Below are 23243 nucleotides of genomic sequence, written 5' to 3' on the forward strand. Positions count from 1 at the left end.
CAGGCCACCAAGGGGACTGAACACAGGCTTACGAGTCCTGCCCACCACTGCCAGCCCCCTGTGGCGTCGGCTCCCTGAGAGGCCACCTCGGGCTCGAGAGCAGCCCTCTCCCCCTTGGCACTGTGCAGTCGGGCTAGAGAGTTCCTGGGAGCCAGGCACCCGTGGTCCCCGCCCACTTCACACCATGAGCACACACTCCCCACCCCAGATGTAACCACCGAAAAGGTCCTAAAACATGACCTCGTGTGCCCCGGGGGTCAAATGACTGGGGAGAAGCCCTGTTCTCTGCAGCGAGGCCAGTGGCTAGCAGCAGGCCCTGGAGTCAGGGGCCCTGGACTTGAAACCCTGCCCCACCACTCAGCATGGCCCCCATGCCTCCCCCATAAGCTTTCTCCTACTAAAGTGGCTGCGAAGCTGAGGGGTCTGTTCGTTGTCAGGGGCGGCTACAGCCTCCAGGACTGAGACAGAGCCTTCTGCTGAGCCTACACCATGGGCCTGTGGTACTCTTGCCAGGGCGGCCCTGCGGCCCGAGTGGATACCCAGCCCACTCAGCAGGGACGGGCCCCCACCTCCAGGGGAGCTGAGGCCCTCCCAGCAACTGCTCCGATGGCAGGAGTGACAGAGGCTCCACCCAGGCCCCGGAGGTGGGGGCACAGCGAAGGGCAGAGGCACACAGGTTGACGGCACTGCTGGGCCGGGGTGCTCGGCGAGCACTGTGTCAGTCCCAGGGATCCCTGAGCACTCCCAGGAGCCCTAACTGGATTTTCATTTTTAAGCTCAAATACTTTGAAGTTGGGCCTATTTTAGAGAAAAATAGTTTAGATCCCAATATGAAAACTGGTCGAAGGAGCTAATTCACAGCGTTCTCGCCTACGGAGACGTGTGATGCTCTAAATGTTAGTCAGCTCCCGGGAAGTGTTTCTGAAAACTAGACGAGGGATAAACGCCAGCTCTGTGTGTCCCAGGAGGACAAGCTGAGGCTGCTCTTCAGAAGACTCCCTCTTCTGTCCTCAGGGCAAGCCCCCTGACCCTCGGAGACCCTGGGGGAGGGAGTCGGTGAGCCTCTGGCTGCAAGGGCTGGCCCCTCTGCCACCAGCCCCATGCCTCACCCCTTCACCTCACTGATGCTCATGCGTCACGTTCTCAGAAGGGTGACCTGGCAGTCTGATTTAAGATTACACCCCAGGTCTGGCCTGCTCTGTGACCACGTCCCACCTCTGTTGCGACCCATGGCACGTGTCACCTCCCTGCACACTCCAGGCCTCCTTACTGATCACGCATAGGTCAGCGTCTGTCTCCCTCGCCAGAACGTGTGCTCCAGGGCAGGTACTTCCTTGGGGCGTCCCAAGCCCTGAGAGCAGGGCCTGACCCGTCACAGAGGCTCTTCAAATAAGTATGTTGTTTTACATCACAGGCCCCCCAAAACCAAAGGAGCAAAAGTAATGAGCTCCAGGAAGGCCACTGAGCACCAGGCACAGGGATAGAAGTTTATAACCCAAATGGGGCAATTCTGAACCCCAGAACCTCCCCTACAGACCCTGAGCCCACATGTAGTATCCCTGGGGGGATCCTGGGAAGCGGCCAAAGGAGGTACAGCCTCTGAATGTGCAGCTGGCCTGGCCCCACAGCTGGAAATGTCACCCCTGGAACAACCATGGCACACAGCCATGGGAGTCAGGGTCCCCCGGGGCCTCGTGCCCACTGTGGGCCCCTCACACCCTGCCCATGAAAGCCACACACCACGCCCTCTGCTGGGAACACAAAATAAAGTCCACAGCTTCAGGAAGGCCTGCAGGCACACAGGTAACAACCTCAAAGTCTTTCAAGGGCATGAGCTCCCGCCACATGTAGAACAGAACCCCTGTAATGTCCCGCAGAGAAAGGACTCGAGCCTCTTTCCCTCTCACACTGTGTGTCCTCATGCCCCCGGCCCACCTGCAGGACAGGATGTGTGGCTCTCGCTGATGGACTTCACCAGCCGGATGTCACCGCTTGGGACCAAAGGGGGCTCGGCCACAGGCTTTGGCTTCTGCTCAGGGCCCGGAGCCTCCTGCAGCTTGTGGCGCTCCTGCCGCTGGCTGTGGTTGCGCAGGACGCGGTTGGCCGTCTCCATGACCACATCGCTGCTCAGGCTCTCTGCCGCCATGGCCAGGAGCCCATCCTCGTCCTCACCGGCATCCCAGGCATCGCTGGTGTTGCTCTCAAACTCCTGGAAAGTGCTGATTCTCTTGGCCTTCACGGGGGTGCTGGGTGCCTTGGGCGTGGCCTTGAGCAAGCTGCAAAGGAAAGGCAGACTTGACTTGTCCTCCCGGAGGCTAGAGAGCACTCACCCTAAAACCAGGCAGAAAGAAGCCTCCAGACGAAAAGTGTACATTCAAACTTTCAGCTTCAACTGAGCAACCCAAAGAGGCATCCTAAAGAGGACTCCTGGGGCACCTGGGGGGGCTCAGTGGTTGAGCATCTGCCTTCGGCCTAGGTCATGATCTCAGGGTACTGGAATCAAGTCCTGTATCAGGTTCCTTACTAAGCCAGGAGCCTGTTTCTCCCTCTCCCTCCACCCAACCTCCCCACTCGTGCTTGTGCTTGTGCTCGTGTTCTCTCTCTCATAGGTATATAAATAATCTTTTAAAAACAACAAGAACCACCAAGGAGGACTCCTAGGATTCAGTGGCAAGAGGGAGAGGCTCTCGAGGGGGAGTCCCACTGAGCAGTCTCTGCTCAGTGACAAAAGCCATTTAGGAGGAAGCCCAGGACAGCAGTCATGGCCTTCAGACCAAATCCCCAGACCTCACGTCAGCAGGTACCCGCAAACCTGCTAAGGCAGGTGGAGGCCACAGGAGTGGCCGTTCCCACAACCCAGGCCTCAGGTGTATGGACTTGACAACAGCACAGCTCAAGCAAGAGCCCCATGGTGTGTCCTGTAACACCTGCCGGTGTGCTCCTGCGGGACACACCACCCCATGTGCCTCGGGTGGAGGAGCGCACCCACGGGCAGGGCGAACCCCAGGCCGCTGGGCAGAGAGGGCAGTGGAGGGCAAGGGGCGAGTTAACCACGGTGAACAGGAGCCAGGCCCCCTCCCCTGCTAAGGGGGTGCCAGCTACGTGTTCTCCTGCACGGGCCCCTCCACTTCGGGCTGGGCTTCCCCGTCTACCCTCCTCCAGAGGACAAGCCACGCCGGGTCTCAACACATCTGCTGGAGGGAAGACCGCCTTCCTCCCCTCGGGACTCCCGGGGAGCGGGCGGGGGACCAGGGGCTCCCAGGAGCACATGTGATGCAGCCCGAGCGCAGACCCCACTTACGTGCCATGTAGCAGTGGGTCGAAAGGGGGGTGCTGGGCACCATACACGTGCTGGATGCTGTTTAAAAAGACAGGGAAAACCAATTAGCCTCTCTGCGGCCTCCCCATGAGCCCACCCCCGGCCCAGGGAAGGACCAGGTCCCAGCAATCCTCCCTCAGCAGCCACGGGTCCCGAGGGCCCGTCTGGGAGGGATGAATGGCACCATACAAGCCCTCACCACACACACAACGGGGCATTCAGCGCGCCCTGCCAACGGGCCTCAGACCGCATCACCAGGGCCTCGGGCACCCACCCTGGACCGAGTGCCACCGGCAGTACCCAGAATGAATGCTGACATGCTCGCCTGGGAGTTCTCCTCTGGGGCCATTGTGTCCAAACACAAAATGCAGAATCGCAAAAAGAAGTTAAATGTATTTTTTTTAAGACACAATGGTTTTATTATAAAAGTCTTCTGGGGGCCCCTGGGGGGCTCAGTGGTTGTGTCTGCCTTCGGCTCAGGGAGTGATCCCGGGGTCGTGGGATCGAGTCCCGCAACGGGCTCCCCGCTTCTCCCTCTGCTGCCGCTCCCCTGCCACTACGGCACTCACTTTCTCTAAGTATTTTCTAAAAAATAAAATTAAAAATAAAGTCTTCTGCTCATCAGAGTAAACTTGGAAGACAGATGGAAACAAAATAACGCCCACGGCAGAAAGCTGGGGTGGTCAGCTGAGTGACCCCAGCCACACCCTTTCCTCCGCGGGAGACGTCCACCCGGGGCAAGGGGGGACCGTGACCCAGGGCAGGTCAGTCACAAGTAGTACAGACCCTTCCTTGTCTGCCTGGAGGAGCCAAGCCGAGCAGGCACACCCTCGGGCCCTGGCTCCCCTGGCTCCCCCGGCTCCCCTGTTCTTCCTGCCGGGAACACGGACGGATGTGAGGCCCAGGGCTCCCCAGCCTTCACACCCCGGGGAGCAATGAGCAGGAGGTTATAAAACCACCCAAGGACGCGGGCACAGCGGGAAGATGAGCAAGAGCTCGGCTCTTGGATGGCCTTGCAGGGTGCCCACTGCAGCCGCCCCCTCCCCAGGACACGGGATAAGCAGGCCGCTAGCAGCGTTCGGTTCGGCTCAGCCACTAGCGGTGACACGGCCCGTTATGGTCCCCGTGCAACGCTTGGGGGACCTCGTGACAGGGGTGTGCAGGCTAACGCTAATGCAGACACAGAGGCCTTTCGTGCACCCAGAAATGTTTTAATTTTTAAAAATAGAATGAAATCCTACTTTTCACTAAGTAACACATCATGACGGTTTCCCTATATTGTTACCATCCAACTTACTTAAATGCATTTATTTACATGTATTGGCAAGTACAAAAAAAAGTATGCTACATATTAAATTTATAAACAACAATGGGGGTAGCCCAGGTGGCTCAGCAGTTTAGCACCGCCTTCAGCCCAGGGCGTGATCCTGGAGACCCGGGATCGAGTCCCATGTCAGGCTCCTGCATGAAGCCCACTTCTCCCTCTGCCTGTGTCTCTGCCTCCCTCTCTCTGTGTTTCTCATGAATAAATAAATAAAATATTTAAAAAATTAAAAAATTAAAAAAAATAAAAACAACAATGGGGGTGCTGGGGTGGTTCAATGGTTGAGTGCCTTTGGCTCAGCTCAGGTCATGATCCCAGGGATCAAATTCCACACTGGGCTCCCCACAGGGAGACTGCTTCTCCCTCAACCAGTGTCTCTGCCTCTCTCTCTCTCATGAATAAATAATAATAAATAATTAAAAAGTAAAAACATAACAATGAGAAGGCACACAAGATTTCGCCACACACTTCTCTGCAGCCCCTTATAAACCTCTAATTATCTCCAATTGTTTAAAGTTTTTAAAAGTCATAATCAAAGGAGGCGCCTAGCTGGCTCTGTGGGTTAAGTCGTGGTTCAGGTCATCATCCTGGGGTCCTGGGATCCAACCCAGCATTGGGAGCAACAAGCAGGAGGTTACAAAACCTCCCTGCTCAGCAGGAAGCCTGCTTTTCCCTCTCCCCCTACCGCTCCCTCTGCTTGTGATCTCTTTCACTCTCTCTCTCTCAAATAAATGTTTTTTAAAAATCATAATAGAAAAAATAATTTTAAAATAAAAGTCATAGAATAGAATGAGCAGCAGTGAACTCACTGGTGGCCGGTGCCATCTCCCTGGAAGGTCCCACCACATAACTACACCATAACTCATTTAACCAATGTGGCTTGTGATGCACACTGCCACAGGTGGTCCGTCCACGTGCCCCACAGCCATGTGGACAGACCACAAATCACTGCTAATTTAATGGGAGAAAAATGGCCTCGATGCTGGTCATGTGTCTCAATTATTTTTGAGGTTAAGCAATTTCTCAATATTTTTGTGCACTTGTGCTACTTCTGTCAACTGCCTATTCAGACCCTCTGCCCATCTTTCTAAGGGGTGTTCACCCTCTTCTCACTGCTTAGTAAAAACCTGCTGTCATTCAGGCAGCGTGGTTGGCAGAATAATGGCTAAAGACGTCATATCCCAATCCCAGAACGTGTGTGTGTCACCTCCCACGGCAAAGGGGGCTTTGCAGATGCAACAGAAGATCTAAGCCCTAGGAGAGCACCCCGGATTAGCCGAGTGGGCCCAATCTAACCCTGAGTCCTTAGAAGTTCTCCCTCCCTCTGAGGGTATGAAGAATGCTCTGGTCAAGGCTACACTCCTGGCTGTGAAGATGGACACAGGGGGCCACGAGCCAAGAACTGTGGGAAGCCCAGAGAAGCTGGAGAGGCTAAGGAAAAGCCTTCTCCTACGACCTCCAGAAAGCTCTGCCGACACCTTCATTTTAGCCCAGCAAGACCCATGTCCGACCTGTGACCTCCAGAACTAGAAGATAAATGTGCACTATCAGCCTATAGGTTTGTGTTGATTTGTTACAGCAGCAACAGAAAACCAGAATGGAACAGAATAGTGCCAGGTGACAAATCCGTCTTCCTGGCTGATGGAAGCTTAAAGGTCTCTGTGGTTAAGCCAACCTCACTTGTATGCGTTTACCCAGGGCTCTCCTCTGAGGACTCTACTTAAAAAAGCTCACCCCTACCTGTCTTAGTCTGTTCCAGCTGCTATAACAAAAATACCACGCACAGGGCAACTTATAAACAAGGGCGTTTGTTCCTCACGTTTCTAGAGGCTGGAAGTCCAAGACCAAGGTTCTGGCAAGGGCCTCAGCTGGTACCTGCTTGCTGTGTCCTCACCCAGTGGAAAGGGCAGGGAGGCGCTATGGGGCCTCTTTTATAAAGGACCTAATCCCACCACAGGGGGCTCCAGCCTCAGGACCTCCTCATCCCCCAAAGACCCCACCCTCCTTACACCCTCACTCTGGGTGTTAAGGCTTCATGCGAGTTTTGGGAGCACACAAACATTCAGCTCAGCAGACTTACTGAGATGGTGTAAATATCCAACAGTGTTCTTGTTCCACACTTCTGTGCTTTTATTTTCTACCTTGAGTTTTGTGTCACCTAGAATTTATTTTATTTTTGCTACATACTGTAAAATAAAACTGTAAAAAAAAATAATAATCCACTGCTCCAATGCCTATTTGTTAAAAACCTACCCTTTTCACTACTGATTATCTTCAATATGCAGAAGATTCTTCTATATTGGGGCATTTTTTCAGTTTTCCATTAGTTCCTACATTCCTGTGCCTGTGGCACATTTTAATTACAGAAAATGTTCTTTTATATTCTAAAATTTTTCAGCAAAATTGAATGGGCATCTGATAGCCCCCGCTTTGTGACAGGCATCATGAGGAGTACCAGGCAGGCAAAGACAAGCACACTGGACTCCAAACTCGTAAGAACCTTAACGTTTGCTTATAAAAACAAAACAATGAATTGGCATATGTAATGTTCTATGAGAACAAAAACCCGGTAAAGTGGAACATTATTCCCCAGAACAGTACTCAGCTATAAAGTGTTGCACTGGCACATGCTCTGAGGAAGAGCCCTGAAAACAGCACACCAAGTGTACGAAGCTGGTCATAAAGAAACACCTATTACACGATCCCATTGACACAAAAATGTCTAGAACAGAAATCTATAGAGACAGAGGTAGACAAGTGGTTGCTTGGGGGGGAGGATAGGAGGCCAGCATAACAGCGAGAGACTACAGAGCTTCTCTCTGAGAATGAAAGAATTGAATTCATTTCTCAGAATGAATGCCACTGATTTTCACCCCGTGAACGAAGGAATGGTGTATGCGAATTTAAATGTTAAATATTTAAATTTAAATATTATACGTGAATCTCAATGAAGATGTTAAATTTTTAAAAGGCAGCACAGCTTCCACCTAGTTCTCTTGGGTTCTCTCCTGGAACCCAGACACCAGGCTTTGAAGAAGCCCAAGCTAGCCGCATGGAGAGCTCACCTGGAAGCACTAGAGGCAACAGCTTCAGATTACGTCCCAGCTGACGGCCGCATCAACCTCGATGTGTGTGTGTGACCAGCCTTCTGATTTCCATCCAGCCTCTGAACTTTCCCAGTGACACCATGGGAAAGCCATCCCCTGTGACCAGTCTGAATCCCTAAAATCTCTTGGAGGATTCCCTGACCTTGAAAGAAAGTTTCCAGTTTTGGGGCAGCCCCGGTGGCTCAGCGGTTTAGCGCCGCCTTCAGCCCAGGGTGTGATCCTGGAGACCCGAGATTGAGTCCCACGTTGGGCTCCCTGCATGGAGCCTGCTTCTCCCTCTGCCTGTGTCTCTGCCTCTCTCTCTTTCTCTGTGTGTCTTTCATGAATGAATGAATGAATGAATAAAATCTTTGGGAAAAAAAAAAAAGAAAGTTTCCAGTTTTAAGAATCAAAGGGCCTGTATAATTGCTCTAGGCTTTAGCTTCCTTGTCCCAGAGTGGGAATAAGAACAAGGAAGAAATGAGACAGCCATAACTGGCAGCAGCTTGACTACCGCCAAGGGACCTACAGATAGCACTCACCAATATTACCCATCTACCTTGTTCACTTGCACCCTGCCCTCCTGTCTCAATACACAAATACGGCTCAAGACCAACGGGCAGTGGGGCCTCTCTGCCCACCACACACAAGTCATTTCTACAAGTCTTGAAGCATTAGCCCAAGCTGCAGGCTCCTTCCCTCCCAGGACAGCACAAACACATTAATTCTTCATGGGCACACTACTTGTGTTTATTGAGCAGAAAATGTTCCAGCAAAGTTCAAGCTTAGACTAAAAGGCATCTCATTTTATCTTATTAAAACTGCACTTTTATCTGGTCTTGCATAGCTAAACAGAAAAACAAGCTTCGGCTAAAGCCATTTTAAAAGAGTAAGTATCAACTAACATACCTACCTCATTCCACATAATGAAATCGTTCTTTAAAAAATATGTTAACCAATAAACTTTTTAATAAATCGTACTGCTTTAAAACACTACAGTAATTCACCGTTTTGAAGAGGACCCTAGTGATTCCTTACGAAAAGCAGACAGGCATGACATAATGTCACTTCTAGGTACACGCTGTGGAAAACCCTTGCCTAAGGACACAGGAGACAGGTTCGGCAACGTCGCTAATACTAAAAAGAAAAAAAATTTCCAGAAAACCCTAGATATCCATTATCAACTGAATAACGAATAAACAAACTGGAACATACACATATAACAGAATACTAACCATAGTAAACACAAAGGAACTACGAGAATCAAGATCGGTAAATTTATAAACGTACCAATGAAGGGTACCTTGAATATACACAGCATGACATCATTTAAGAAAGCTTAGAAAATGACACTATCTATCATTTCGGATACATACACAAGTGGCTAAAACTCCTAGTGCATGATAGCAGTGAAAACAAATTCAGAATAATGATGGGGGTGGAGGGGTGGGGGGAGGCGGGGAAGCTGGCCCAGGAAAAGAATGCAACAGCTTAAACTGTGTATGTGTGCCAGCTTATCCCTCATGCTGGATGGAGGACCATGCATGTTCCCTGTGTGGCTGCCAGAGGAGGGCTCAGCCACCCAAGGGGCCAGAAAATAGAGTGCCCCTCCAGGATACTACCTGCTGACTCGGACCCCCAGCCCACCCCTGTCCTGGTTACACTGGACACTGAAACCTTGCAGAAAGCAAGCCCAAAATCTTCCATCACCAGAGAAATGCAAATTAAACCCACAATAGGATACTACTTCACACCCAGAAGGATGGTAAAAATTAAAAGGGTAATTACAAGCGTTGGTGAGAATGGAAAGAAATTCAAATCTTACATCCTATCGATGGGGATATAAAAACGGTGCAGCTGCTTTGGAAGACAGGCTGGCAGGTCCTCAAAGATCAGATACTTACCACATGACCCTGTATTTCCACTTCCAGGGTCCACACCCAAGAGAAATGAAAACAAACATCAACACAAAAAAATATACTGTGTCACTTATAATAGCCAAAGTGTGCAGTCGCAAGGTCCATCACCTATGCCCATTGTCAGGTTACAACAAGGAAGGAAGTGCTGACATCCATGCCCCCCCCCCCCCCCCCCCGTGGATGAAACCTGAAAATACCACGTGCAGTGACAGAAACCAGTCACAAAGACCAGAGGCTATGTGATTCCACACACAGGAATAAGCAAATGTCTAGAATAAGCAAATCTACAGAAACAAAAAGTAGATGAGCAGCAGCCAGGGGCTGGGGAGGAGGGAACCGGGAGTCACTGCCTGCGAGCTTGGCGAGCACCGCCCTGGTGGTGAGGCAAGTGTTCTAAAACTGACTGTGGTGATGACTGTCCAACTCCGTGAATAGACGGAAAATACTTTAAGTGGGTGAAATAGAGGATATGTAAATGACAGCTCGAGAAAGAAGAGAGGGAAAGAGATTGGGGGAGGGAGGGAAAGAGAGGGGGATGGAGAGGAAGGGACAAGGGAGGGAGGGAGAGAGGGATGGATGGATGGATGGATGGAGAGGGAAGGAGGGGAGAGGGGAAGAAGCAGAAGGATCTCCTCCCTGACCAGGAGTCCAGGAAGGCGGCTGTGCCTCGGGGGTCGAAGGCTTAAGCAAGGAAGCCTTTCCGCATCAACCACCCGGCTGACCAACGTCACTCGACAGCCCGTTAAACAGATCCGAGTCCACTTCTGCAGCCCCGAACAAAAGTCTGTAACGCTACAGCACAGAACAAAACATCTCAGGAGCTTCAAGTAAAAATGACACACATGGTACCACCCCCCAAACTAAGACTCCCTCAGTGGTGGACGGTCACGAGAACACAGGTAAGCACAGGGGCAGGAGGACCAAGGCCAGAGGGAAGCCGTGATGCTGCAAGGCCTCCGGCTCGGGCTTGACAATAAGGTGATTCTCTCATGTGCTTTCCAGCAAAGGTTTTCCTGGTTTGACTTGGACGCCCCAACACCAAGGCCCTGGTTTTGAGACAAGACGGATGGACAGACGGAAGGGGGACCGAACGGGGCCCAGGATGGCCTTCTGTTTCCCTCAGTGAAAGGCTAGAACAGCAGCAGGGGAAGCAGCCCTGCGTGAGACCACGGAAAGAATCGTGCGGAAATGAAATGTCCTAAGCATCAAAAGGTAAGCGAAGAACGCTGTGACATCCGTCACCTAGGACGAACTGCTGCCCACGGCTCGTGGCGGGTCTGGAGCCCCCGCCTCCGGGCCCCCACGCTCCACAGCGGTTTGTTGAAATATGAACTCAATTAGCGCCTGATTTACCATTAGGTTCATTCTAGCACATGGTGATGTTCCCCAGGTTTATAAAATATTCAAAAGAAGTAAGTTTTCCAAGGAAATTAACTTGAAAGGGCTTCAGAGGAAAATGTATGACACGCCATCACCGAGCAAACAACTGCACGGTCCCTCTGCCCACCACACGCCCGGCTCCTGGCCCCGCGGCCCCAGGTCAGAGGTCCCTCAGGCTGTCCCGGTGCTGGGAACCACAGCAGCCCCCCGACAGTGTCACCTCGCCTGGCCCACATGCTCTCCGCCATCTGGGCCCCCATAGGGTCCCCCGTCCCGCTCCTCGCAGCCCCCAAATCCCAGCGGACACTTGGGCAACTACTGAGCCAATTGGGAAGTTGCTCCGGGGACATCTCTTGAAATAGGTCTTGGAAATGAGCTTGTTTACGATCCGGTTTTCCTTCACCTGAGAAAAGCAACGTGTGGACTCAGGCTGGTGGTTGTGTGGGGCGGGGGGTAGGCAATGTGGGGAAGGTGGGCAGGAGGCACAGCCTCGGCGAGTCCTGGGGAAGGGACGGGCAGCACGGCGACCGCGGCTAACAGCGCGCTGCACACTGCAAAGCTGCTAAGAGGACAGATCTTCACAGTTCCCACCGGAAGACAAACAACCGGGCCGTGTGACGCCTCAAATCAGATCGTCATATCATACGCACACGTCACTGAACACAGTGTTGTGTCAACAGACCTCAACCCAAACGAAAGCCATGAGTCTTTATTATAGAAAACAAAATATAAGTAAAGACAAGCTTTCGGAATCTGCCGAAATCTGCTGAAATCGGGGGCAGCCACTCCCGAGCCCCACCACCCCGCAGGCTCCACTTCTGCTCCTCTGCCGCAGGCCTCTCCCTCCTCTGGCCTCCAGGCTCATGCGTCCAGCCCCTTCTACCTTTCTCTGCGCCCCCCCACCCCCCCCAACCCCATTCCCGCTGCCCACGCAGAGGCTCCTCAGCCTCTCCCCGCCTCCTCCCACTTTACGGGAATCCTGATGCTACTGACCGATGCCTCCAGGTAAAAGCTTCTCAGACGGCTGCCCCGGGTGCCGCTGCCAGGTCGGCCACTCACTCCCCACCTCGCACTAAGGGGTCCGTCACAGTCTGCTTTGCCCCAGGGGCCACCCCTCACGCCCACTTCTCAGCGTCCAGTCCTGGGACAACCACCATGCCAATCGGGCAGGAAGACCAACAGGCGACCCTGCCTCCTGCACCCTCCCAGCCTCTTCCACCAGCAGCTCCTGGGCCTGCTGGGGCGGCCCGCGTCGGTGCCATCTAGAATCCATCTGCTGCCCCCACCACCCTGGATCAGGGCTCGGTTCCTTCTTCTCCTGACCAGGCCACCAACTCCTTCTATGACTTCATCTCCACGAACAGCAACCCAAGACCCCAAGGGCCACCCTCACCTCCTCCCTGAAGCATGCCGCCCCATTCAGCCAGTCTCCACGTCCTCCTAAACCCTGAAGCCTTTCCCACAGCTACACCCTCCCCCCTGCCAGTGTCCCAAGACAGAGCTGCAGCAGCCGCCCCGCTGCCTCTGGTTCTGCCAGGCGGGGGCAGCTTCACTCCCCAGCTCAGAGTCAGCCACAGGGAACACCTGGAACCTTCCCTGTGCCTCTCCCGCCCCTCCCCACACAACCACCCCAGCTTGGGGCGCGCTGACCCCCAGCACAGCACTGGCCCCCAGCATACCCCATCTGATGACCCATCCCCTGAGGTCAGGTCCCTGCTGGCGGCACTCCTGTGTCCTGTTCACCTTTCCCTCAGCGGGGCCCTCATCCAGCCGCCTGGCTGCCAAGGCCAGCGCCGGGCCCTGTCTGCAGAACACCCCCACAACCAAGTCCGTACCTATAGGAACTGACGGTCCTTCGAGGTCCAGGCTGAGGCCACCTCCACCCTCTGCCAGCATCTCCCTCCCCTCGCCCAGGCCACCCCAGGAACTGCAGGGTGCCCCCCAGGCTTCACTGCGGGGGTCCAGGCCAGCACCAGCTGTAGGGCCTGGTGTGCACACAGAAGGCATCCAATAAATGCTTGAGACATTTAACGCTTCTTTGCTACACAAATATTTGAATGACGAAGCATCTTCACCATAAAGGAATCCGGATCCACAGGAGCACGTTCTCTCAGAACTGGATGGAAGGAGAGCCCTCCCTCCCATCAGCTCCTACACTGCCCTTGCCTGACCCAGCCCGTCAGAGCACTGGAAATCACACCAGTCCACGCAGCCAGATCTGATTGAGACATGAAATGCCACGATGGCTCTAGTGACTGGTTTGGGAACAGAAAACTAATCCGAGAGGAGAGCACAATTCCAAGAAAACAAAACGGGGCCCAGAGCCACCACGTCCTCACAGGCCAACCCGTACCACAGCAGCCAGTGTCCAAGAATGCCCAGGGGCACTAGCAGCTCTCCTGGCCGGACAGCTGCCACCAGCAGAGGCAGATGTATCCTCCAATCACAAGAGGTGGCCTTACGTGCCTGCCCCCCCCACCCAAGGAGGAAGAAAATAGCATCACCAATACTTGAAGCTGTGATGAACCATCTCCCCTGTTAGGCCGGCAGGATCAAGGGGGATTGGGAGGCACCAACAAAGTGGCGCGGACCCTCCATCTTGTCACCCTCGCCTCGGAACTTTCCCGCCACCAGCAGACCTCCCAAGGACACATCATCGGGGGAGACAGGACCTATGCAGGAAACCTGAACCGCACCTTACCCAAACCCCATATAAGGCCATGAGCAGTTCTCGCCCCATACCATATGCCCTAATACCTATCACCCCGTACAGACACAACCCCTTACCTCTCCCCTTAAAAAGTTCACATGTACTCCCCTGGGCACCACTTCCCCGGCCCCGGGACATCTCCAGCTTCACTCCCTTGTGGGGCCATGGAACCTTGCCCAAGAGTGCTTTCATTAAAAGCCTGCCTCCACCCACCTTTGCCTGGCCAACCCATCTTTGCCTAGCCAACCCACCTTTGCCTGGCCGACCCACCTTTGCCTGGCCTATTTTGTTTCACTACCAACCATATCAAACTTGACATTTGGTGCTGAAACCCGGGAGATCGAGGCCCCACGCTGGTGGGAAGCCTCTCTCCTCTCATCACCAGGACCTCAACTGAACCCAATGCCTTGAGAGGCCAGGTAAGTTCCCCCGATTCCGTGCCCCTGTCCAGGTAGTCCTGCCTGAAGCCGCGGTCGCACCAGGACAACTCCACTGAGCCACCGGGTGGCTCTCTATTGGTCCCTGGGAACAGGAGACGTCCTCATCCTCACAGTGACCTCTGTTTCTGTCCGTGACCCTAAGCTGCAAACGGGGACACCTATTTTCAGTCTCTGGGTTACCCAGCGGGAATCGTGGGAACTGCCCAATCCAAATTTGACCCCAAAACTCCCTTGGGTTGTCTACTGGCCAACTTCGAAACTCTGGGGTTCTCACAGGATCTCAGAAAACGCTGTCTTATCCATTATTGTACAGTGGCCTGGCCTCAATACCACCGAGACAACCAGTCCCAATGGCCCCAAGGGGACTCTTCACTACCAGATCCTTGCGGACCTGAACTACCTCTGTCAACGCCAGGGTAAACGGTCTGAGGTCCCTTACATTCAGGCTTTTTGGAACCTCCGCTCTCGTCCCTCCCTCTGTTCCCAGTGTTCCACGGCTCAAGTCCTTCTGGCACAGGCACCACCCCCTTTTGTCCCAAAAACAAAAGCCTCTGATTCCTATCCTCCTTCCCCCCTCTCAGAACCTCCTGAGGGTCTCACTTGTCCCCCAGTCAGGGGAACCCCTAGCCCTCCTTCTCCCTACCCAAATCTCCTGCCCCCCTCCGTCTCCCTCTGCATCCCAAACACCCTTACCTATCCCTGACCACCTTCACCTCTTGCCTCTCGTCCGATCTCTACCCACACAAGGTCTCACAGGGTCTCTTCCTCCCCTGACCTACTCTGTCCCTTACGAGAGGTGGTGGGTGCAGAGGGCGTTATACGCGTTCATGTCCCATCTTCACTCCAAGATCTTTCCCAAATCGAGAAACGACTGGGCTCCTATTCACCCAGCCCAGACAACTGTGTCAAGGAATTTCAATATTTGGTCCAGGCATATGACCTGATTTGGCATGATTTGCATGTTGTCCAGACCGCCACCCTTACACAGCAGAGAGGGGCCGCATCCAGGCTGCTGCCCGAGAACACACTGGCCAGGTCCACTCAACGGATGCCGCTCTGCCGGTCGGTGCTTGGGCAGTTCCCGCCGTGGGTCCCGGACGGGACTATCAGGCTGGCCAGGAGGGCTGCCAGCACCGCCACGACCGCACGTCCACTGTCTCATCGCTGGCACGTGGGGGGCCTCCAACAAGGCCGTCAATTATGACAAACTCCGAGAAGTCGTTCAGAACCTGGATGAAAACCCTGCAGTTTTCTTTAATAGGCTCACTGAAGCTTTAACCCAGTACACCCGCCTGGACCCTGCCTCCCCAGCCTGGGCTACTCGACCCATTTTATCTCTCAGTCCTCCCCCAGTATCCGTAAAAAATTAAAGAAAGGCGGGGAGGGTCCTCAAATTCCCATTCCCAACCTGGTGAAAATGGCATTTACCATCTTTAACACCTGAGAGGAAGCGGCTGAATTTAAGAGGCAGGCCGGGCTCTAGCTGAAGGTACAACTTCAGACCCCAACCTTGGTGGCAGCCCTGCGGTCGGCGGGCTCCGGGAGCCCACAGACAGGGGGAACCAACCGCACCCGCCTGGGGCTTGCTTCAGATGCAGAACCGAGGGACGCTGGGCCCGTCAATGTCCCAATCCCAAGGAGCCAACGCAGCCATGCCCTCTATGTCGAATGAGGGGCCACTGGAAATCCGCCTGCCCCAGCCTCCGAGGATCCTCGGTGTCTCCACATGGAGGAAACCCAGCCTTCCAACTACTCGGATTGGACAATGACTGACGGGGCCCAGACTCGGAGCCCCCCCACCCCCGAGCCCAGACCCTGGTAGCGGGTAAGTCCATATCCTTCCTGTTGGACACAGGGGCGACCTACTCTGTTCGGCCTTCCTACTCAGAGGCCAGTTTCCCCTCTCCGGTAGCAGTGGAGGGAAGTGATGGCACCTCCTCTATTCCACGGACCACCCCGCTCCTCTCTCGCAGCCTGGATGGGTTCCCCTTTTCACACTCCTTCCTTATCATTCCTTCCCGCCCAGCTCCTCTCCTCGGCGGGGATATCCTACACAAACTCAAGGCCACCATCCGTCTTTCTCCCTCACCCACAGTCTCTGCTCACCTCATCTTACCCTTAATTTCCCCTGATCCTCCCCACCACCCCATCTCCCTTTACTTATCTCCCCAAGTCTGGGACACCTCTAAACTAATTGTGCCCACTCACCACCCCCCAGTAAAAATCCAGTTAAAAGATCAAACCTTCTTTCCTTCTCGACCCCAATTTCCAATTTCAGAAACTCACCGACAGGATCTTAAACCTATTAATTTGTCCCACTGCTTTATCTGTGCAGCCTTGGGCAAGGCCCCCCTTAGGGTGGCCGTTCTCCTCCCCAAACGATTTAACTGCATCAACCCCACACCCACACCTCCGGGACCTTCTCCCTCTCCCTGTAACATTCCCTTACTCACCGACCCCCTCAACCGCCAATTCCCTTTCTGCTATTCCACCCCTAACTCTTCCCCCTCTGCAACATCACCTTGTCAAGTGTTACCTCTCATCACGCCCCTATCGGTGGTTTCTTTTGGTGCAACGGCACCATTTCTAAATCTCTCAGTACCTCTGTCTCCCTCATCTGTCTGCCGGTCTCCCTGGCTCCACGATTAATGATCTATAGTCAGGCAGAAGTAGCCCTCCTCGCCAGCCCCCCAGAAAAGCAGAAACAAGTGGTCGGTCTTTCTCCCACTAGTTATCGGGGTCTCCCTGGCCTCCACCCTGGTGGCCACGGGATTGGGGACGGGGCCTTAATCTACTCTGTAGATTCCACCAGGGACCTGAAAGGCTTCAAGTGGCCATCGAGGCCTCCCTGCAACGCCAGGTAACCTCAGTGGCCCGGCCGGCCCTCCAGAACCCACGCGCCTCTGGCCTCCTCACCGCAGACAAGGGCAGAGCCTGCACGTTTCTCAGCGAAGGATGCTGTTACTACGTCAGTGAAACAGGTGCACTGGAGCCCAATCTCCACACCCTCGCCAAACTTCGTGAGTCTCTGGAGGCCCAATACCACGCCAGCAGCCCAACGACACCCTGATGGTGGCAGCCCCCACTGGCCACACGGCTCCTCCCCCTTCTAGGTCCACTCCTAATCATCGGCATACTATTAATGGTGGCCCCTTGCGCTCTCCAATTCATCCAAGAATGAGTTTGCAGAATGTCTCTAGTATCTGTCAACCAACTCCTCCTACACCCCTACTCCCGCTTGCTCACTTCCGAGGGACCCCACAACACCCCTTACTCAGCAGGAAGTAGCCAGATCTGAACGGACGCCCTATAACAACAAAAGGATCAGAATGTTGGGCCGGGGAGATCAAGGGGGATCGGGAGGCACCAACAAAGTGGCGCGGACCCTCCATCTTGTCACCCTCACCTCGAACTTTCCCGCCACCAGCAGATCGCCCAAGGACATGTCATTGGGGAAGACAGGACCTATGCAGGAAACCTGAACCGCCCCTTACCCAAACCCCATATAAGGCCATAAGCAGTTCTTGCCCCATACCGACTCCACCAGTAATATGCCCTAATACCTATCACCCCAGTACAGACACAACCCCTTACCCCACCCCCTTAAAAACTCACATGTACTCCCCTGGGCACCACTTCCCCGGCCGAGACTTGCCCAGCTTCACTCCCTTGTGGGGCTGTGGAACCTTGCCCGAGAGCGCTTCCAATAAAAGCCTGCCTCGACCCACCTTTGCCTGGCCTCTCTATTTCATTTCACTACCAGCCGGATCAAACCTAACATCCCCCACTTCCCTCCTGCAGCCTAATTTCTGAAAGACGCATGGCCAGATGCCCCTTCTAGATCCCCACTCTGACAGCACAATGCAGAGTCCCACCAACTGGCTGGCCTCAGCACCTGTAGACAGCCTCAAGGGAAAATGAGAGAAGTAGGTGCATCCGCACCTGGGAACGGGCTGCCCCACCTCAGGTGCCCACGGTGGCGCCGAGGGACCCATCCCCTTTGGGAGACCCTGTCCTCTGCCCTGTCGCTCCACACAGGGCACACCCAAGGCCCTGGGACAATCCCTGTCGCCCTGCTGAGGGCTTCCTGCCACGGATCAGGAGCCCATCCAGAAGACAGGGTTAAATGCTGTTTGTCTCTGGGCACAGGCCTTGGAGCCAGCAGCCTTATTCTGTTTTTGAGTTTAGCAGATGTTGACTCAAAGAAGGGTCCTTTCAAAACCGGAGCAAGGCATATGCGGGAACAAGTGGAGAGCTGCCACGCAGCATGTTTGAGAACTGGATCAAGGGGGGCTGGCCACCAGCAGCCTGGCCAAGCTCAGGGGCGCAGGCTGGGTGGGAAGGGAGACGGCAGGTGACAGGCACGCCAGCCAGGGCAGGGGGCCCCACCAGGGACAGGACGGCGCCTCCGCGGTGCCAGCAAACTCCAGACCCTCGGAGGACAGACCCCAGGACAGGCAAGGACACCCAGAAGGGGCCCCCGGGGAAGAGAGCTAACGCTGTCGGGAGCCCAGAAACACACACGGCTCTGCCCTGAACTGGCGTGCCTGGCCTCAAAGCTGGCTGGCTCGTCTAGGAGCCAAGGGCCTGGGGCAGACACGAGCTCGGCAGCGCTACCCTAACCGCGTGGAGAGAGAGGCGTGCGGGCAGGGCTGCCACAGTGCCCGGCATGCAAGCTCCCCGGCTGGCTGTGCAAGCCGCAGCAGCGACATCTGCAACCCTGATCTCACACCACTGCAGACAGGCTGCCCACGCGGCTCTAACCGGCTGCACTCTGACAGCTACGGGTACCCCGGTGACCCTCAGCACCCGGGCTGGAATTTCCACATTAACCCCGAGAAGAGGAAACAGCATTTCAGAATGGGGAAACAGAAAGACTGGGGACATTCAGAATGAAAGTCCCCCCAGCCCACGGCCCCATAAATGGGAAGAACTCAGGCTGCCCTGTTCCCTCTGGGCCTCCCGACCCCTCTGCCTCTGGTCCACAGAGGGAACATCGGGGTGAAGCTAAAAGAAGCTGCTCCTCTCCTCCTGAAGAACCCCTGCACTGTGCCAATCCGAGTTCCTGGGAACCAGGTCCCAGACCCCCAGGCCCAGGGAGCCAGGCAAGGGCGGAACCCAGGGGGCAGCAGTGGGAGCCAGTTCCCGGGGGACCAGCTCTGCCACCTAGACGGGAGCCCAACTTCCCCAGCTGTAAACCCCTGGCTGCTGGGAGGGCGATGGCATGCCGTGTGTCAGGAGCCGGCATGAGAGGAGCAGCTGCTATCCTGCAGGGTCACAAGGGCCACGCTACCTCGTCCAAGGGTGTAGCACAAAACCCTGCCCTGGGACCTTCATCCACAGTGGCGCTCGGCAATGTCCGTGCCCCCAGGGTCGGGCCCAGGGGCACCCCCACGCCCGCCTGTCTGCAGGATCCCATGTGCGAGGCCAGGCTGCACCCTAAAGGGCCTGCAGGCCAGACGCCATGTTGCGTGTCTGAGGCATGAGGAAGCAGAGAAGCAGGGTTAAGACAGAGCTGCTGGAGAGGACAGGGAGGGGCAGGTGTGTCCGTGCCCAGGGTCACAGTGCCGCTGTCCTCCACGCTACATGCGAGCAGAGCTCCTCCACGCTAAAGGCTGGGGAGCAGAAAAGCAGATGTGGGCTCTCAGGGCATATTCCCACCCATGACCTCCGATCATGCCTTCAGCACTCGGGAAACAGAATATTTCCTCCCGCTCTCATTTTCAAAAAAGAATTTGTTTTAATCACAATCGTCAGGCATTTATTTTTTTTAATCACTTCTACCCTCACTTAAAATTAACCCAAGGATCTAGACTTACGACATTAGACACATACGGAAGAGAGGAAAAACATGATTAGCATTAAGTTTATTTTTCAAAATGTTCCCAAACTAAAAGGCATTTAATAACATGAAACAGAAGGACCAAGGAACAAACAAGCAAAAGCAACAATGTACAGAGCAAAACCCACCCACCGATGCTTCCAAGGGACCAACACAATAAGACCATCTCCACTCACGGATGGAGACCACAGGACACAAAGTCACCACCAGACCAGACTCCCGGGCTCCTTGCACAAAAAAAGAGTAAACAGGCACTCAGTCCAAACAGCCACTTCAAAAACACCAGCAAGGAAACAAACAGGTTTCTAAAGACACAACAGGGAGCCAGTCAGGGCAGCAGCTCAGAGCTTCTGAGAAAAGAGGCAGGGCCTCCCCTGGTTCTTGGACCCAACAGGGCACAAGATGCAGAGATGCAGGAAGAGTCCTCCTGGCTTTGTTCCTGTCCTTCGGGATTCAATGCACTTTGCAGAGGTTGCTGGTGAGGGGCCAGCCCACCCAGGAAGATGGATGCAGGTACCCTGTCCACGTCCAAGGGCAGGACTCTGCAGGGGCAGGTGTGGAGGGCCACCCACGACCCTTTTCCCAGCCAACATCCTTCCAGCACATTTCTCCGACCGGCCTTCCTCTTTCCCCTCTTAGGGTTTTTTTCTGTAGCTGCTGTAACAAACTGCCACAAACCGTGGCTCAAAACATACACGTTCGTTAATCTTAAAGTCTGGAGGTCAGAAGTCCGAGGCGGATCTCACGGGGCTAAAGTCTAGGTGTTGGCCTATATTCATTTCTGGTTGCTCTGAGGAGAGACTACTTCCTGCTCATTTGAGTTGTTGGCAGAATTCAGTTCCTCGTGGTTGTAGGACTGAGGTTCCTACTGGCTGTCAGCAGAAGTCCACTCCAGCTTCTAGAGGCCACCACACCCTCCGGCTCGCGGCCCCTTCCTCCATTCTCAGAGCCCACGACGGCAGACCAGAGATTGTCTCCAGTGGACTCTGACCACTCTTAAGTACTCACTTCATTCCAGTGGACCCACCAGGTCATCCAGGACAAGGCACCATCTCAGGGTCAGCGGATCTGCACCCTTCATTCCATCGGCGCCCCTCACTCTCCTGTGCCATGACACCTGCTCCCAGGTTCCAGGGGTAAGGACGTGGACATCTTTGAGGGTCATTATTCTGCCAACCACACCCCATCCTCTGGCCAGGACCCTGGTGATCACCTCAACCCCCGACAGCAAGCCCATCCATGAATGTTGCCTGCCCTGCCTGCAGCCCGAGGAGAGAACCTGTGCTCACGCACTCTCTCGTCCTCACCCTCTCCTCAAGGAGGATGAACAGGACTGCAGCACACCCTTCGGTGCTTTCTCACAGTTCTTCCATGGACTTCCAATCCCTGCATGCTTCCCACCCCTCCTCCCACACGGCTCCCCTCCTGGTATCCTCCTCAGGATGGGTGTCCCTGCACCACGCCTCCCCTACCAGGCACACTCTGCTGCCCACCCCACATCCCCGCATCCCCGCATCTCAGAGGACTGGCTCCCCCTCCATCTCCATGACCTCTTCTAGAAGGGCACGGCCTTCCAGTGATGCAGGGTCCTGTGCTTCTGCCAACAGCCCTGGATGGTGGCCCTCAACACAGACAGTATCTCCCTCACCCCAGTGGCCTGAAAGCCACATCTCCTGGGTCAGCACGCAGCACAGCACCTGGCACATGAAGTACGAAGTACGTTCTGAACAAATAAACTGTCCCAACAATCCCTCCCCACAGCTGATGAGTGATGGCAGCCTGTTAAGATGACCACGGAACTGACATCTCACTGGCTCAGAGACTCCTCGGGCTGTGACAGCTGGAAGCTGAAAGCTGTCAGTCACAACCCCGTGAGCTATCTTCTGCTCCAGCTCTACCCCGAGCACCCACAGCCTCGCCATCTTCAATCTGGGCCCTTCTTGCCGCCATCCCACTCATGGTGTCACCTTTCCCAGGCCCCAGTCACCTGCATACCCTCCTGTTGGCAGAGTCATGCTACAAGAGCAAGCACTGGACCCACACTGAAAGGCTGCCTGTGCCTGCGTGCTAGACTTCATCTTGTCACCTACAGTTAAGTGTGGCAAGAGTGCCCCCACAACTGCAGAAAGCAGCCGCCCTCAGGAGCCAAGCGAGTCAATGGCCTGAGAAAGAACCGGCCCCAGAGAGTCAGACCGAACCTTTCATGATTCCCACCATCCATTCTCTTGACTCTTACGGCGCCACCATCATCTCTCACCTGGATGTTCGCCACAGCCTAACTGCTCTCCCTGCTTCTGTCCCTGCACTCGCAGCCCCCAACCTACCATCCACCCAGAGCCCAAGGTGATCCTGCCACGCCAGGGGCGGCTCAAGCCACCCCTGTGCCAAGACCCTCCAAAGCGTTCCCCCGTCACAGTAAGAAACTGAACGCCCACATCTTTACACTGTGACCACGAGGCCAGCCTCCACCGCCTTCCAGACCTCGTGCCTGGGACTCTCCCCCTCCTCCCTCGGCCACTATCATCGAGGGTTCCTGCTCTGCCCAAGCACGCTGGCGTCCCTCCCGACCAGGGCCTTTGCGCTCACTGGCCCTCTGCCTGGACCACTGTCTTCCCAGCCACCCAAGGGGCCTGTTTGCTCACCCCCTGCAAATCTTGCTCAAATGTTACCTCCTCTGTGAGGGCTGCTCTGGCCACCTTATCACCAGGAAACCCTCTCCACTCCATGTGCCTCCAAACTGTCTACCCCAATTCTCTGCTTTATATTTTGATAACAGGATTCCAGTTGCCACCTTCTCACGGGTAACACTCTTAACTTAGCTGTGGTCTTTATTCTCTGCCCTTCCTGCTCCACTGTAAGCTCTGTGATAGCACTGGTTCCGACGTGTTTTGTTCACTGGTGTATCTCTAGCCCCTGGAACTGTGATTGGCACAGAGTGCTGGTTAAACGAATATCTACTGAGTGAATTAAGTTTTCAAATTCTCAAAGCTGGTCCAAGAGGCCTTCTCTCATGCTCATCAAAAAGAATCAGACTTGAAAAAAAAAATAAAAATAAAAATAAAAAATAAAATAAAATAAAATAAAAAGAATCAGACTTGACTAAACAAATATGTGCCTGCAGGTCCCAGCCACTTAGGTCTAATCCAGCTTCACAGGTTATACTTGCAGAAACCGATGGCCCCAAGGGTGACACGACCTGGTGAAAGTCACACAGAGATTAATA

The 23243-nt window shown here is 54.5% G+C and overlaps 1 protein-coding gene across 4 annotated transcripts in view; it reads right to left on the reverse strand.

The window, feature by feature from the left end:
- Positions 1-23243, reverse strand: part of TBC1D22A (TBC1 domain family member 22A) — a 334217-nt gene that overhangs the window by 307328 nt on the left and 3646 nt on the right. For all 4 annotated transcript variants that reach the window (XM_025456242.3, XM_025456232.3, XM_025456222.3 and 1 more), the window contains exons 2-3: positions 3302-3358; positions 1936-2276 (exon numbers count right to left, since the gene is read on the reverse strand). In XM_025456242.3, the coding sequence (XP_025312027.1) occupies positions 1936-2276; positions 3302-3358 (398 nt within the window). The remainder of the gene's footprint in view (positions 1-1935; positions 2277-3301; positions 3359-23243) is intronic.

This window comes from Canis lupus, chromosome 10, assembly GCF_003254725.2.
Source record: "Canis lupus dingo isolate Sandy chromosome 10, ASM325472v2, whole genome shotgun sequence".
Classification (NCBI taxonomy): Eukaryota; Metazoa; Chordata; class Mammalia; order Carnivora; family Canidae; genus Canis; species Canis lupus.